At 43.9% G+C, this 17,696-nt stretch overlaps 1 protein-coding gene across 2 annotated transcripts in view; it reads left to right on the forward strand.

The window, feature by feature from the left end:
* The window catches only part of DHX35 (DEAH-box helicase 35), a 64,024-nt gene that overhangs the window by 19,740 nt on the left and 26,588 nt on the right, over positions 1-17,696 (forward strand). For both annotated transcript variants that reach the window (XM_044918615.1, XM_044918616.1), the window contains 7 exons: positions 2,366-2,470; positions 4,567-4,628; positions 5,462-5,531; positions 7,488-7,547; positions 13,720-13,832; positions 14,966-15,062; positions 15,921-16,079. In XM_044918615.1, the coding sequence (XP_044774550.1) occupies positions 2,366-2,470; positions 4,567-4,628; positions 5,462-5,531; positions 7,488-7,547; positions 13,720-13,832; positions 14,966-15,062; positions 15,921-16,079 (666 nt within the window). The remainder of the gene's footprint in view (positions 1-2,365; positions 2,471-4,566; positions 4,629-5,461; positions 5,532-7,487; positions 7,548-13,719; positions 13,833-14,965; positions 15,063-15,920; positions 16,080-17,696) is intronic.

Consider the following 17,696-nt stretch of genomic DNA (forward strand, 5'->3'; position numbering starts at 1 on the left):
GAAAGAGCGAAGAGTGTATAAATTAACGGTGGAGTATTAATAGAGCTGTCAAGTTTGAAATGCTACATCTCAAAGAGTACTTTGTGTGCCAGCTGAACTCTGAAAACAGTCTCAGAGCCTAAGAACGGATGGCATGAGCCATTGCTTGATCTCTGTGAGAGGCACTTACTAACGAGCTTGTTCACTGGGCTCCTAGGGTCTGAGTTTGTCTTCCAGACCAGGCCCTGCCTTGACCTGTGACTCAGGACAAGCTCTAAACCTGTCTTATTTCAGTTTCTTTCTTTGTAAAAACGGGGTATCTTGCCCACCTCATGGGCTGCGTGCATATTTAGTGAGATACAATTTGTGAAAACTTGCAGCCTAGAACCTGCAGGTGGTAAGTACTCAGTGAGTGGATTTCTTTTTCTCTTGATCTCCCTTTCTCTGTATTTATTTGCCTCAGTCAAATAGATAGTATTTATCCAGTCCAATTGATGAAGTTATGGGAGTAAAACTTAAATAGTAGAGGTAAAAATCTGTTAGAAAGCTGATAGAATATAACCTTTCAAATGTCCAGTGGTGTGATCATACATAAAAAATAAAATAAAAGAGTTTTACGATAAAATATATTTTATAGCATATGTATACAAACAGTGAAATAAGAAGAATAAATGTATTTGGCTTTTACCTTTTAGACCCATAAAATGATTATATTTTTATGGAGAGGGTTGGTCCATTTATACTCATTGTTACAAGCCTGTTTTCCCATTAGCTCCTCATAGATCTACGTACACATTTTCTATCTGTACCATTTTCTGAGATTTATAGTATAATGATCTGTAGAGTTGAAATTGAAAAAATAACAAAATTTTCACGGTGAAATCCTGGTTGGCAGGAAATAGAACCTGCGGAGGTAGAGCAATACTGTAGGATGGATTTCTGATTTCATAAGGTGATTTCCAGGACTGCGTGGTGTGGAATGGTTGATTCGGTTTTGGCCTGCCAGCTCTGTAATTCCAAGTCATTAGGCAGAGCCCCTTCTATTCCTCATCTGCTCTTGGGTTTCTCCAACACTGATGGCCAGATAATGCCTGGAGAGCTGAGTGCAGGAAGGCTCTGGGCTTCTGACCCTGGGGCTGCTGCACCCAGTGGCAGTAGCGAAAAGTGCCTCAGGCCACCGCCTGTGCCAGCCCACGTTCCAGACCCAGGACTCAGAGAGTCCGTGGAGAGGTGGCCTCACCTGTGGACCCAGGAGGAGGGGGGGGGGGGAACGGGAAGAGACACTGACTGCCTGCCTCACGTGGGGGGTTGGGGGCGCTGTGCCAGGTCCCAGAAGCCTCTCATATGGTTTTCCTGTAGTTTTTTTCAGTCAGGCAGTTGATATAATGAATGTTCAACTCTTCAGTTTCTTTTTATTGCCCTTCCACTTTGATTTATTCATCATTTCAAACATTTTCTGTTAATAAGTTGATAACCTTTGAATAGCCTTCTAGGGGTAGTAGGAGATCTTGCTGTTGGGTTTTGTTTTCTCTTTCCTGTGCTCCCCTTTTATTTGTCATATATTGGTAAGTGAAAAAGGTATCTATAGTTTATGGTCTTCATAATATATTATTATGTATTCTGTTTTCTGCTTTTACTTCATTATGTTAACTTGGATTCTTCATTTACCTTCTCATCCGCTTTTCTGCCCCTTTTCATTGCTTTCATTTTTTAACCTGCATTCTTGTCTTTATTTCCCCTTTTAATGCTTTTGGTAGCTGGGGCACTGTTGCAAATTGTTTTAGGTTATCTGGCTCAGGAAACGTCATTTTTTTGCCTCCAAAGAGAAGATGACCTTGGCCTGGTGTTGAATTTGATCATTCCTATTCTCCTGCCTTTATGGTCCAGTGGAAGGTACTTTATTTCAAGGCACAGAGACGTGAAAATTTTTCCCTAGTTGGTATGCTAAAAAGCTTTACTGCGGTGAATCTTGTCATTTCTTCCACTTTTTGTTTCGGCTGCCAGGAAATGCCGAGCTGAATTTGTGGTTCGACTGAGATAATTTTGGCATATCTGTGTTTTAAAATTTTCTCTTTGGCTTTGATCTTTTGAATTTTATCTGCCATTTCTTTGGTCCTGATCTGTAACATCTTTATGTGATTCCATTTATGTTGCTTATTGTTATACGATACTTAATTATAAGTTAAGTTGCCCTAAGTCGATTGTAGATGGAGGAGTGAGACACAAAGTAAATAAATCATGCTTTTTCTCTGATGACCTGCCCCTTTTCTTCTCATTCTCCACTGTGTTCACATACTTATTTAAAAAAATACTAGATTTTCCTTGGTATGTGCTCTGTGCAGTAATTTCTATGTCTCTATTTTCAGCATGATCTTTCTTTCCAAAGGTTGCAGGGAGAGTAGCCGAGGAAAGGGGTGCAGTGCTGGGCCACGAGGTGGGCTACTGCATCCGCTTTGACGACTGCACCGACCCACTGGCCACGAGAATCAAGGTGAAGTGCTCACACTGCTTTTCCTACTGTGAACCAGGAAGAAGATTATTGGGGGGGTGGGGCTTAAAAACATGCAGCATCGCTGCTGACTGAGACCCTGATACCAGGGCAGAAAGTGTACGAAATCACCCTGTCCTCAGGGAGTTTAGTCTGCGGGGAGGTGTGGAGCTCTCTCGGAGAGTCCTTGAATCGTGGCCCAGAAGGGACCTCGGAAGGAAGGTTGAGCCCTTGGTTCTACAGATGAAGAGCTTGAGGGCCTGGGAGGCTGAATGACTTGCCTCAGGTATGTGCCCGTTGATGATAGAACCAGGACTTGAGGCTGTCCTGTCTTATATGTGTTTTTTGTTTTTCCACCAATCCATATAGCTGTCAAAATATAGAGACTTGCCTGTAAAAGACTGAAAAACAGGGACAAGGCAGTATAAATTGATAAAGCGTCGAATTCACAAATACTATTTTCACGAGTTAGAACTTTTTCACGTTTACGTGACGATGGATTTTACTTGCCTGTTCTTTGACCTAGTTGCTACTGTTGAACTCGTGTCCGCAGTTATGGGTGTTCCGTCAGCGGAGCGCCTGCTCCGTAGCACAGGGCTGGGGTCGTGCGGGTCGGATGGTTCTGCAGAACAATGGAATGCTCTCAGTTTCCTCTCAGTTTCCACAGAAGAAAGTTGAAAATAATCAGATGAACCAGACAAGGTAGTGATTTATAAGAACAGGGATCTTATTTTCTAAATTTTTGTATTTTGTTACCTTTGAGATTCATTTTGCTGGGTAAAGAGAATATTCTTCTGTACCATCAAATATATTTAAAGTAGGTAATTTTTAGTGGGTTACCTAACCAAATGGTTGTTTTTGACTCTTGCATGAAAAGCTTTTGTATTCCATTTGGTCATCATTTTAGGCGCTCTGCTCTTAACTGGTGCCTGTCATTGGGGACAGGTCCTCCTCACTGCTGTGTGTATGTGTGGCAGCTGGTACCATGCCCAAGAAAAATGTGATGGAAACGTATCCTGTTCTTAAAACAAAACAAAAAGTAAAAGCACTAAACCACAGCATGCAGGGGAGATGGTTAGCCTTGTTCAAGTACTGAGTTATTTTGGGCGGCAGTAATAATATGTTACTGCATGTTTCTGAAGCATTTTATAAACATACATTAATCCTAAATAATAATAACTGATACTCTTTTTTTTAAGATTTATTTATTTTAGAGAAAGAGAGGGAGAGCGACAGAGGGAGAGGGATCGAGAGAGAGAATCTTAAGCAGGCTCCATGACCAGCACAGGGCCTGACATGGGGCTCGATCCCACGACCTAGAATTCATGACCTGAGCAGAAATCAAGAGTTGGCCACTTACCCGACTGCGCCACCCAGGTGCCTCCTGATAGTCATGAACACTGTGTACCAGGTCCTGTGCTGAACACTTTACCTGTACTGCCTCTCTCTCTCTATATATATATGTATGTATAATAAACCTCTGAGGTAGATACTTTATTGTTTCCATTTTACAAATGAGGACTCAGGCTCAGAGAGGGTAGGTAACTTGCCCAAGGTTCACACAGCAAGTAAAGGCAGAATGAGGATCTGGGCTCCCAGCCCACTGACACCACGGCCTCTGTTCTTAACCACAACCCTATCCAGCCTCTCTAAGATAATAGCAGTCGAAGCTGAGGTTAGTAACCTCAAGAGCTGCAGGTCTGCAGTCTTTGAGACATTTTAAGAACAATGATCTCAGGCTCGTGGACTTCCTTTGTGTGGACAAGGTTTGTCTACACTGCCTGTTCGTCCACAGTACCAGTAGTGCAGGCCCAGAGGAAATGGGGCTGAGCCAATGTTCAGATAGTAAATGCAGGTGGAATTCTCCTGGAAGATTTGCAGGCCCCAGCTGAGGACCCTGTGATTGAAGTCTTGTTTGTGACCAGTTGCATTGATCGCTAAAGCATTGGGCCTTTTCCTCATGGTCCTTTGTGGGAATTATCTTGTACACACACTGGCGAAGAGTTGTGTGCATTTGGTTACATTTGAACTTTTTGAAAAAATCATTAATGTACAGTGTAAATGAATTATTTCTAAAACTTTGTGTTTTTGTTTTTTAGTTCCTGACTGATGGAATGTTGGTCAGGGAAATGATGGTTGATCCATTGTTAACAAAATATAGGTAATTGTGCTTTTCCTACAATAACTTCCCTGAAGTTTCAAAAAGCACCCAAGTAGTTGTGTTAATAGCTGGGACTTCATGACTGCCTTCAGCTGCCCCAGAGCTTTCTCTTTACCTGGGCTGTTGCAACCTTTGATGCTTTCTCAGAATCTACTAACAGTAAAAAATGGACACATTAAAATCCCTGTCATTATTTGAATAATCTGTTGACTTGTCATACTTCTCTTGCCTCTGTTATGTCCCAGGATTGATGGTGACTGCAGATCATAGCACAGAACTGGGCAGTGTTTTGTGTCACGTGATACGCAGAGTCCAGATAGTTACACTGTCTTCCTCTTTGTGTGTCTTTGTCCATTACTCATGGCATTAACATTGTCCTACACAGGCTCTGTGGTATTCTAGGGAAGGACGTTAAATTTGAGTCCTGGGTACATACACGCGACACAGCTGTGATCACATGTCTCTGTGCTGTTCTCTGCAGCTTAACAGTCTTCAGTGGGTGGGGCCTTGTTCTGATTTTTATGTGCTCTGTGGGGTTATGCGTTATATTGTAATTTAAAATCAGGTATTAGTTCCCATTAGAATCCACTATGGGTTATAAAACTCTTTAAAGATAGCAATAAATATACTGTTTTCTTCACCAAGATGTGTTAATATCACCATTTTTATTAGCTTAATAATTCCTTCCTTGTCAAGGGGGCGTAACGTAGCTCAGCTTTTGATACAAGGTGATTGCATGGGGACTGGACACACAGAAGTCCCTTTGATGATCTGGATGGGATTATGTGGGTGGTTTGTCTGATGCTCACCAGGGTCTTCCCTTTGCTTCTTAGTGCCATCATGCTGGATGAAGCCCACGAGAGGACCTTGTACACAGACATTGCCATTGGCTTGCTGAAAAAGGTGTAACTTCACTGCCAGACTTTTGCTCTTGTGTTTTCATTTTGTTTTATTGCTTGATTAGGAAAGTAATTGTAGCAATTGGGAAAATCCAATCAAATAGGAACGAAAAAAATTTAAATGATCCATAATTCTACCCATTCAGAGAAAGTCACTGGTGGAATGTTGGTATGTTTCTTCCTTTTTTGTGTGTGTCTGTGTGTGTACGTGCATCTGTTTTGGCACGATAGGGATTGGACTGTAGGCACTAATTTGTACCTTGCATGTTTCTCTTAATATTACATCAAAATCATTTTTCTGTGTCACTGAATATTCCTTGAAGACATTGTATTTAATAATGTCTATACAATCATATGTCCCTACCATAAAGTATTTGACTCTTCCCTTACTGTTAGGCATTTATATGGCTTCCAGATTTGAAGTATTTGAAATAAAATTGTAATGAGCACCTTTATAATGAAATCTGTTGCATTTCTGTTTTAATTTTTATTTTTTATTCAGACATACTGCAGTAAGAGAAGGGTTTAATGACCCCTCTGTGCCCATCATCTGGATTCAACTATTACAACTCATGGGCAATCTTATTTCAGCCTTACCTCTCCTCCCGTCCTGTATTTTCTGATTGTTTTCTTTGAGCATATTCCCAATCACTGGAGTCTAGAAACAGGGAGTAGACCAAAGTAATTAAAAGCATGGACTCTGGGTCAGATTGCCTGGGTTCAGATTCCGACTGCTGAGTTTACTCATCTCTAAAATGGAGATGACAGAAGTCTCTACATCTGCGCTAGTATGCTTTCCCGTATGGCAGCCACTAGGCACCTGTGGCAGTCAGCTAATTAAAATAGAATAAAATTAAAAATACAGTTCCTCTGTCACATTGGCCAGATTTCAAGAGCTCTGTAACCACACACGGCTAATGGCTAGTGCATTGGACAGAACCTCTCCATCCTTGGAGAGAGCTCTCTTGGACAGAGCTGTTCTAGATCATCATTTATTGTGAGACTTAAATAAGATCACATAAAATTCTTCAGATGGTACCTGGCACAGGGTCACAAATAGACTGAAGTCCCACCGGTGTACAAATTAGAGCAAGATGCCCGCACTTGGAGGCTGTCCACAGCTCGGTGAGGGGAGGATGTTCTGGGCTTCAGATGCCCTTAACGCCCTCAGCTGGGCATCTCTGCATGGCCGTGTGCAGAGACCCGGGAATAGCACATCACTTAGTATATGTTAGTTGCCATTGTTCTTGTTGTTTTCATGATGTTATTCTTTGGCCAAAGATTTATACTTTTGATACTGATTAGGGATAATCCCACCTGCTTATTATTCTCTGGGAAGCAGTATAATAAGAGGCTTATTTCACTGAATCTTTGTGAGCCCTGAGTATTAGCCTTAAATAAATCTTGGCCAGTGCAATAGATGAAAAAGTAATGTCATGTTATCATATATTTTTGCTATGCTTTATATGATCATTTCTTCTCTGCCTGTTGATCATTCCTTTCTTTGAATAACTGTTAAGATCTTTTGTCCATATTTCTCTCTCAGTGTTATCCTTTATTGTTTGTTTGTTTTTAATGTACTTTTTCATACTTCAACTGCGTATACATAGATTCTGACTATCCAGAAATCCAAGTATCAGGAAGAAATGGTTTTACTTTTGGTAAATTCAAATTCAGTTCCTAAAGCTCCTTTAAACTTTCAATAAACATTTTTTTTAATGTTTTTATTTTGGAAAATTTTACTATTTAAACAATTAGAAAAAATAGTGTAATGAACCACCTTTTACCTATGACTTTAATAGTTACCAACTTGTGGTCAGTCTTGTTTCATCTATAAGCTCCCCCCTTGACTCCCCAAAAATACACACACTGATTTATTCTGAAGTAAATTGCAGGTACCAAAATATATCATCTGTACGTATTGCACTGTTTCATTTTTTCCTAATGCTTTCTTTTTTAGATTCAGAGAAAGCGAGGGGATCTTCGATTGATTGTAGCTTCAGCCACTCTGGATGCAGAGGTAGGAGCATTTCCTGCCTCACCCTGCTGTTCCCGTAAGCGCTGGAATTGTTGGACATGTCCTTGGGAAGTTACCTTTAGCGAGAGCTTATCTTTCTGGCCTACCTTCCTTATGGGGCCATCTGATGTCCTAGATTCCATATGAGCTTGTGGGTGGAAATTAACCTGTAATTAATTGAGTTCATAATTACCTCCTCGTCTTGTTTCTCTACATACTGTGTTTCTCCCCACATAGGCAGTTTCCTTTTGTTACTTTTTTCAGTATGAGGTTATATTTCTGAAATTTATTTATGACTGTAGCATTTAGGTTTAGATGTTTATGTGTACAATTGAAGTTTTCCCTGTACATATAGTAATTTATGTTATAATTTTTATGGCTCAGCTTATACTATTTTTCTCTCTTACCAATTAATATTTTAGTTCAAAACAGCAGTTCAACTCAAATAATTTTGACCACTTGTTATATATGAATATATGTATATAAATATATAACTATAAATATATGAATATATATACACAAGCTCAGCGCGGTGCTGGCTAAGGGTGATTCATAACCTCCCTGACTTCTTGGGAAGCAGACACATAAATAGATGTTTACAGATCAGTATGTCAAGGTGCTGAGACAGCCAAAGAGGGGGCTGCTTAAGTCTAGCTGGCTGGAGAATGTCCAGAAGCTTTCACAGTGGTGAGATATCCCATTTGGTTTCAAAAGATGCACAGAAGTTTGCTTGATGGGCAGGGGTGGGGAAGGGTGTCCTAAACATGCATGGAACCTCAGGGTCATGAAATAGTGTGTCCGAGGGGCTGGGAGGCAAGTGGAGGTGGGAGTCTTACTTTGCCTGTAGGGCCCTGTGGGGGACAGTCTCTGCCCCCCAGTCACCTCTCTTGTCACCTCTCTGACTTCATCTCTGTCCAGTCTCTCCCATGCTCCTTACACTCCAGCCTCACCTTGCTGTTCCTCAGAAAAACTCAGGTATGCTTCTACTCTGGGGGGACCCTCTCTGTAGACCATACCCCACACGTTCTCATGGTTCTTTGCTCATTTCAGTTCAGTCTTGACCACGTATTATCCTCTCAGAGAGGCCTTTCCCGACTACCCTGATGGAAACAGTGCCCTGCTGCTCCATTGTCTTACTCTGCTTAGTTTTTCTGTTTAGCACTTATTTCCACCTAGCATAATGTGCATAGCCAAGTGTTTGTTTATTGTGTGTCTTCTATTAGTAAAATATAAGCTCCATGAAGATTGGGACTTTGAATGTCTTACTCATTATTTTATCCCTTTCACCTAAAACAGTGTCTGGCACAGAGTAGATGCTTTAGGTTCAGTGATTTTTGATAGAATGGGAAGCAGTGGGAGATTAAAATGGAGACGCTGGTAGGCATCAGGTGATGGAAGGCATTACAGGCCAAGTGAAGGAGGAAGGATCTACCCAACACCTGTTTGGGAGTCCTGGGATGTGTGTGAGCTGTGGCAGTGACTTGATCACGTTCGAGTTCTAGAAAGATCACTCTGGGTGTTGTGTAGAAGAGGCAAGAGTAGTTGTGGAGATACCAGTCAGCAAGCCAGTTGTGTCAGCCAGCTGACATATGAAAAGGGCCTGGCTCCTGTCTCCTGGCCTCCCTGTGGCTTCAGGGATGTAGAGCAACTGAGGGAAGAAACTCAGCATGGCTAAGAGGGGTGTCTGCGTGCATAGCCTGGCTGGTTTCTTGGACCTTCTCACAGGCTGTAGGAGCTTGTTGTCTTCAGTCTGCACATGATAACCTTTGGGTCAAAGCTCTTTGTTGCCCTCTTGAATTACTTCTCACCCCCCTAAGCCCATGGCACCCACTGGAACGCCAGTTTAGGGGCTACACCCAGCCTCACCTCCCGCCATCGCCTCCATGCCCACGTGGCACAGAATGTCTTCCTCTGTTTTACTTTTTACCTTCGTCACCCCCTCTCTCTCTTTTAAAAACGAACAGTTTTTACTGTGTTTTGAAAATTACCATGTCCGAGTCTTTTCTTAGAATTGTTAATATTTATCGCTTCCAATATCCTTTTGTTGTCTTTTGGTGTGGCACAGAGATTTAAAAAAAGAGCTTCTTTCCAATCTGCCTACAATAGTTGGTCTAGGTAGACTTTCTGGAATTTTTTTCAAGTGGGAAAATGGAGTGTAGGAAACTTGGCCTGGCCTGGGGTGTGCTCTGATGCAGGGCACGCTGGGCCTTCAGTAGCCATCAGCTGGGCCTTCGGTGGCTGGGACCTTCACTCCTTCACCCATCCTTGCCCAGTGTGTGTGTCTGAGCTGGGACCCGGCGGGTGGAGTCCTTCCTCTGTGACTGAGGGCATGCGGGGCGTGGGAGTCCTAACGTGAGAGTAGGAGGGTGAGGAGGGAAAGCAGTGGGCTGAGGGGGGGAGGGGGGAGAGTGGAGATGGCATGCGGCTTTGGGCAGCAATGGACCTGGAGGCCCAGGCCTGCCAGACCCCCTTCCTGGTGCCCCAGCTGCTAGGTCTATGGGTGACAGACTAATTCCAAGCCCTGCTGCCTGGAGGGATAGATGCCCTCTACTCTGGTTTCGCTCAGGGCCCAGGGTGACCCAGCCTGGTGGTGTCCCACCAGTGACAGCAGCTGGGAGGCGGAGGCGGAGTATGAGTGGGCTGATCACATCGTTGCCTTGATTGGGTTAGCTGCTTTGTTAATGTAAGCCTAACTATGCGAGCTGTTATAGAGCATGGCCAGGTAGAATTATGAAGTATTAATGTTTTTTTTTAAGATTTTATTTATTTATTTGACAGAGCGTGCACGAGCAGGGGGAGCATCAGGCAGAGGCAGAGGGAGAAGCAGGGCAGGGAGCCCGCTGCGTGAGGCTCTATCCCAGGATCCTGGGATCATGACCTGAGCCGACAGCAGACGCTTAACCGACTGAGCCAGCCAGGTGCCCCTAATTATGAAGTATTAATTGACCATTGTATCACTAGCTGTTGTTTTTCTTTTATTTGTTTCCATCCACATGGCAGGAAATAGGGTTGCTGACAACTCCTACAGTTTTTTTGTCATCGGTTCAGCTTCTTGGAGAGAGACTAATTTCTCTTTCCAGATTCCTAGAGAAGGAACTGGGGGTCACCTGGGTCAGGTACCCACTCGGAACCAATCTGCATGGACCAAGGGCTGTTGGCCCAGGGTGGGCGTGTTGGGTAGACATGGCTGCTGGGAGCTCACTTCTGTGGGTCAGGTCTGAGCAGCTACCAGGGAAGGAAGACGGCCCAGCAGATGTGCACATCATTTACATTCTGTTTCAGACTGTCATTTTATGTTGCTTTTTGTCATTTTGCTTTTTGTCATTTTATGTTTCTTGCTGTGTGTCTGTGTCGGTGTGAGCCCACCTGTTTAAAACCTGACTCACGCTCTCCTTTTCCCTGTGAAATGAACTCATCTTCATCTCACTCTTGCCTTTCCTTCACTGTCCCACAAGGCGTATGCTGTTGATACCAGATTTATTTGCTCTCTAGTCTGTACTTTTCTGTATGTGCATATTTTATATTTCCAGGTAAAGATAAAAGATACATATCTTAAGGATAGAGATCTCATGCTTTCTCAGTAAATGCTGAATTTTATTTCTTGAAAGAATAACTTCTGGTCTGCTCTGTTCAGCACCACATTGTCAGGAATGAGGTGTCCTCCCTGTTCTGCCTGCCTTCTTGGTAACATTCAGCTCCGTTCACCAAGTCGTTCTTAAAATCTTCCTCTGTCTGCAGCTTTGGAATACCTGCCGTCTCCCCTCTTTCCTGACTCCCTGAGGCATCCCCGTCAGACTCCTTTGCTGGCTGCTCTTCTTCCTCAAGGCTGCCCACCTCCATGGCCCCTGGTTCAGCCGACGCTTTGTGCTTGTGGCCGTCCTGACCGTGTTCCTATGCTCCAGAAACTCACAGACCTGTGAGTCCTGCTGCCCTGTGACTGTTGGCTTCTCTGTGGCAGTCCCTCTCTCATCGTGGTCATTCAAGACTTCCTTTGCTTTAGAAAGTGTTCTCCCAGACTAAGAAGTAACCCCCTCCTCCCCAGCGTGCACGTGCGTGTGCTCGCACTCACCGATTGCCAGGCCCCGTCGCTCATACCTCTGGCACGCTTCGCTTTTGCCTGGCCCCTGCCCAGTGTTGGCCTTTATTCTCTCCTCTGAGCTATTCCAGTACCTTCCTGAATTAGCTTGCCTCCAATCTCTTATTGTCCCTGCCCTCCTCCAAAACGGCCACCCGAGCCAGGCATCCGCAATACCGGTCTAATGACGTCATGCCCGTGCTCACTGCCCCTGTCTTTCCCATCAAATGAAGTGCCCGTGAAGCATGACATTTGGGCCCCTTCAGAGTGATAATAAGATCACTTACTGAGTACACATTCTAGGCCAGACTGGTGCCGACTGCAGTCCGCACCCAGGGTAGATGGCAGTTTGTCCCTTTGTAGACGAGAGGACTAACTCAGAATGGGGCTGGCCTGCCCTAGACCTTGGGCTCTCTCCTTTGTCGGTGGCCCCTTCATGTCTTAGTCTACACTCTGCTGTCATCCTGGGAAGGGTTGTCCCTTCTTCTTCCAGGCAGTAATAGTCTTCCTTGTCCGTTCAGGCTTCACCAGGGGGTACTCCTGCCTCCATGAAACCTTCCCTGAAAGCCGCCCAGCGTTGACCTTTCGTTCTCGCTGCGTAACTTTTGACTTTTTTCGTTATGTGGTCATTCTGCCTCGGTTTGTGTTACGATTGGTTCTTGGTGTGCCCGTCCCCCCGGATTATTCACTCTTTTGGGGTGTGGGGGAGCTGTCTCTTCTCACTTGTTCGTATATCACTTGTAGCCTGCCTGTGCTATGCACACCACGGGACACAGGAGGGCTGAAGTCAACTTGAACCGAATTGAGCCAAAAGGGAAGTGAAGAATGGTGCCAGGAGGTCCTTCGTAGCACAACATGGTTCTTTTGTTGGCATGATGCACTTTTACGTCTTTGCTTACTCTTCTCAGATACAACTTTGAGGTCAGCATATCGCACCCCATTATTCTGTAGTTCAGTCCAGTCAGCTCTTGTAGAGGTGCTCCTCCATGTCCATTCACTGCATTCGATGCAGTCCTCAGTGCACCCCGGGCTCCCAGTGTCCAGGAGCAGGCATTGGCATGGTTAGTAAAGATACACGGGGAAGTAAAGGAGGCAGGACTGTGGTCACATAGCCAGACCTCCTAGGATAACAGAAAGCGATGCCCAGCCAGGCCTCAGGGGGACTGTGGAATATCACCGGTGGGGCCCCGATGACGTACTCCCCCCAGCAGGATTTCCATGTCCCTCCGCCACCGACACAGCAGCTTCCCCTCTGGTCCTCACCCCCCTGCACAGAAGCGTCTCTGTGTATCTGGGGTCAGGCTCCCCGTGAGGGGATCTTCAGTGGAATCTCCCTGTCCCGTCTTCGGCCGGAGCTCTCATGCCAGGCCTCCCCGTAGTCTGCCAGTCTGCTGGTCAAGTGTGCCGTCGAAGAAGGCGTAGCCACCTGTCCTGGAGGCACTGCCAGGAGCTACTTCTCAGGGTACTGTGGCAGTGCCGGGCAAGTGCATACTGGGCGACCTGCCCAGACGGGGTGGTGTGCTAACTGCCACAGGGCATGGGGGTGGGGGAGACCCTGTCCCGGCCTGCAGTCTGGGGAGGTTGTGGTAAACCTGTATGCGTCTGTAGCTGCAACACTAGGGCCGTACCTAGCGTTCCTAGAGATGCACGTTCTCTTTATACATTGATAACCTGTGTGGTCAGATACGTGCTTTTCTGATTGAAACTACACATCAACCTGATTTAATCTGTATTTAATTTGAATCACACCTTTAGTAAGATACAGGGGATAAAAATAAGAAAAGTAATACCACAGCTACATGTTGACCCAGATGCATTAGTGAATAATACAGTTTTGAATTCTAACCTGTATTTTATCAAACCTTAGTAAAGAGTCTGGTATTCAAGTGTGATTCCTCAAAATTGCAATAATTAAAAAAAAATAGTATTTTTTGTAGTTATTTTGTAACCCATAGTCTGTGTTATATATATATCCAGTCTCTACTACCCACCCCCTGCTCTGCCAGTTTATATTATTTTCTTTCTTTCGGTGAGTTACTGTGAACCATTTTTTTTTTTTTTTTTGAGAGAAATGAAGTACTCTTTTTTTTTTTTTAATAGAAATTTCGGGATTTCTTTAATCAGAATGAAACCAATGACCCAACGAGGGATACTTGTGTGATCCTTACAGTAGAAGGGCGAACATTTCCAGTGGATATCTTTTATCTACAAAGGTTTGATGATAACTTGCATTTTGTGTGTGTGTGTGTGTATGTGTATTCACCTGAATAGTCAGGGAACTTCCACCTATTTTATTTAGGTTTTCATTTTTTCAAATTCCAACCAGAAGCTAAATACAATTGGAAACCAGTAAGCACTAAGTTTTACTCCAAAGGAGTAGGATCATTCAGATTTATTCCATAAAAGTATGCAACCCTTAAGTATACTTGCATTTTTAATGATGGTGATTAGCAAATTGGGCCTGAGTTATGGAATGAGAAGCCACTGTATCTGCTTGCAGCCCCAAGGGTAATATATCAGGCTGCTGAGAGGAGCATGTTTTGTGTCTCCTGTCATTGATAGGATGTTCTGGAACCCTGCTCAGTATCACTGCTGAATGCAGTTGAAACTCTTGACACTGATGTGTAAATTTCTACGAGTCTGTGGTCAGTAGCTCAGTTGGAAAGAGCAAAGTGGTAACAAGATTACAGGGAAGAGGCTTGATAGTCTTCAGAACTGGGGTTTACAAGACTGCCTGTCTCTGAGGGCAGCAGTGATACTTTGAATCATTTGTTCTTAGCTCTCTACATCTTAGCAAGAAGGCCTGGTTGACATGGTTGGGAGGAGCCCCCTTAGATAGGAAGAGACCATCCTAATTACCTAGTCACTGGACAAAGACCAGGAGCCTGGTACAGTGGTTGATAAATCCGGAGCGTTGTGGGTTTGACTTGTGAGTTTTTCTTGCTGGATAGCATATCCATTAGCTCTGAACAGCCTACTCAGACATGTTGCTAGTGGTCAGGAGGGAAAGTGGAAAGTGTGGGATTTGGCATTGGGACCCCAGTGCCCGATTTTCATTGACCAGGTATCTTTGCATGCTAAAGATAGCACATTTATTTGCATGGGTTTTTATTTCTTTGCAAATAAAGATAAGAATCATGGTGTACATTTAATTATGGATTCCTTTTGGATGCTGCCTTTAAAAAAAAGAAGAAAAGGGAGTGAATGTTTATTTATTCATATACTGTTTACCTGCCAGGCAGGCCCAAACTAACTTTCATGAAGCTTTGCTGCCAGATTATTAGGGTAATTAATCTATAATTAATGAACATGTCTAGTGATGAATTTATCTCATACATCTTTTCAGTCCTGTTCCAGATTATATCAAATCAACTGTAGAAACTGTGATGAAAATTCACCAGACAGAGGGAGATGGAGACATACTAGCATTTCTGACTGGACAGGTAATTCCACTGGAATTTTCTCTGATGAACGGACACGTTAAGGCAGCACCAAAATTAAACAGGGGCCTGTTCCTCTACTTAGCCATTCATTTCATGTTTTATTGTGTTTTGTGTTTACTTAATTGCATACAAAATTGTTTGGATTGATGTCATTCATCTACTGACTAGGTTGTCAGGGAATCATTAGTTCCCAGCTATTCTGTCTGCAGAGGGTTCAATATATTTTAAATTTATTAGTTGAGTCCAAAGTAAATGATATAGTCAGTGGCTGTTTTGTTTACTACAATGAAATATTGCGTTAGGTACATTTTGTGCATGTGTGTTGCTCCTGCAAGCCTCTTTCCCATTGATACCGCTCCTCCTGGAGGTGGTTAGTGGGCATATCTCTGGAAGGACAACTGAACAAGCCCAAGAGCACTGTTCAGAACCGCCCTCCCGCCATAATCTTTTCCACTGTCAACACTTTCCACGGTACCATAATCTCTTCTGGGGAAAGCTTCTAGTGATTGCATGTGTCACGGCTTGTCCTTATGTATGACATGCTTTGTTTGGCCACAGTACATGAAAGCCAAGTAAGATAGGTTTGGTTTTGTTTATCAGGAGCTCTTCTATTCACTGCAGATAGTATAGATTTCAGTAATGAATCTGACACTTGCAAATTTTCACCCCATAGGCACCGCTGTTCAGTAGCATTTGATTGAAAACCACCCCCAAGCAGAGTGTGGTCACACTAGAAATCATGAATCTGACCGCAATTAAAACTCTGATCCCGATTTTCATTTTCTTTCAAGTCTGATAAAATGATGTGCTTTGGATTGATCTTGGTTTCTTTGGTTTTTCCTGGTTGGGTGTCTTTAGGAAGAGGTGGAGACTGTCGTGTCTATGCTGATTGAGCAGGCTCGGGCGCTGGGTCGAACTGGGATGAAGAGACACCTCCGGGTTCTCCCCATGTACGCAGGACTACCTTCCTTTGAGCAAATGAAAGTGTTTGAAAGGGTGTCCCGCAGCGTCAGAAAGGTGAGACTAACCCGGTGACCAGGGCCGTTTGCAGCCAGCTGGGGTCGTGTTGGTGCCCCTTTCCTATGCACTGGGAAGACTTTTTTTTTTTTTTTAATTGAAGTGAAACTTGCTAAATGGGAAGGTTTCTTTAAGAGTTTTAAGTCCGTGTTTCTGTGCAGTGGTTCTAAAAGCACACAATAAATCGTATGTTGTAGAGATTTCTAAACCTGCCTCGCAGAAGGGTCACTCTGACAGTAATTACCAGAGCAAGTGACTTCTCTTTGCCTCTTTTCCGCCTGCTCAGTATTTCCCCACGGCACAATGCTAGCTTGGCTTAAACGACTGTCTGGGTGAATTGTGATCAGTCAGGAACAATAGCTAAATTACTACAAATGGTTTCTAAACCATTTGTTTTAGACATCAGTTACCCTATGAAGCCAAATTTAAATCAGTTAATTCAGGGTGTGGCTTAAAAATATTTAGCCTTGAAATTGGGGTGGGGGAGGGTGTGGTGAGAAGCACTGGTTGGAAGGAACCAGCAGGCAGCCAGTCTGTGTCCTCATCACCCCCTGGGCCTTACTTGGCTTTCCTTCCCATTAGATGAGGAAGGCATAGAACTAGCCCGAAGCTGGCTTATTGTAGCTGTTTATCAGCAAGTGGCAGAGAGGACAGTAGGTGAGGGATGGTCTGAGGGTCCACTCCCAATTCACACCCCTTGGAAGAAGGTGCTCAGCCTCATGGCCATTGGGATGAAGCACCGCAAGTCGGCCCTGCCAGATGTGAACTGTGGCCAGTCAGTCAGGAGGCCTGGATTTTGTGCCTGAGTTACTCTGTGCCTGGTTGAGTTACTCAGTCTCAAGCCCAGTGTTTTCAGCTGTGAAACATAAATAAGAACCTTTGGATCGGTGGTTCTCTGGTGTAAAATCTTAAATGTCTACTGTATAAAAATGGTAGGAAGATTTTTATAAGATGATAGACATAAAAGTGCCTTTAAAAAGTTCTAAATGCTGTCTATCTATACGTGTTCCTTGCTTCTCGAAACCTTCCAGGGGCAGTGCCCGGTGCACTTGAGATAAAATGTAAACACCTCACAGTGGCCCAGAGATAGCACATGATCTGGCCCTTGCTGTCCTCCAGCCTCATCTCGTCCTTCCTCTGGATTCTGGCCTCCCTGCCTATTTCTCCTTTCTGTGAACTCTTTCTTCTGCCTGGATCTCTAGAGGGTTGCCTGCCTCTTGTTACTCAGGCCTCAGTTCAAAATCTTTGTTTAGAGAGGCTTTCCCTGGCCATCCAAAGTAGCACAGCCCACTATTATTAATACACAGGGAACGCTTTAAATGCTATGTAATGTTGTATTACTGCTCTTTCGCATTTTGTTCATGGTATTTGTCACTCTGAGGTTATCTGCTTGTTTATGTTCACTGCTTCTCCACCCAAACACACTAGAATGCAGACTCTGGGAGAACGGGGGCCTTGTCTTCCTTGTTCATACATGCCCAGCACTTTGAACAGTGCCTGCAAAGCATAGACCTTCAGAAAATAGTTCCAAGTGTGAATGAATGAATGAATAAAGATGTTCAAGGTGGTGATTTGCTTTAGTTGTGCAGAAGGCAAAAACTAACATTTGTTGAGTAT

This window comes from Neomonachus schauinslandi, chromosome 10 (genome assembly GCF_002201575.2).
Source record: "Neomonachus schauinslandi chromosome 10, ASM220157v2, whole genome shotgun sequence".
NCBI lineage: Eukaryota > Metazoa > Chordata > Mammalia > Carnivora > Phocidae > Neomonachus > Neomonachus schauinslandi.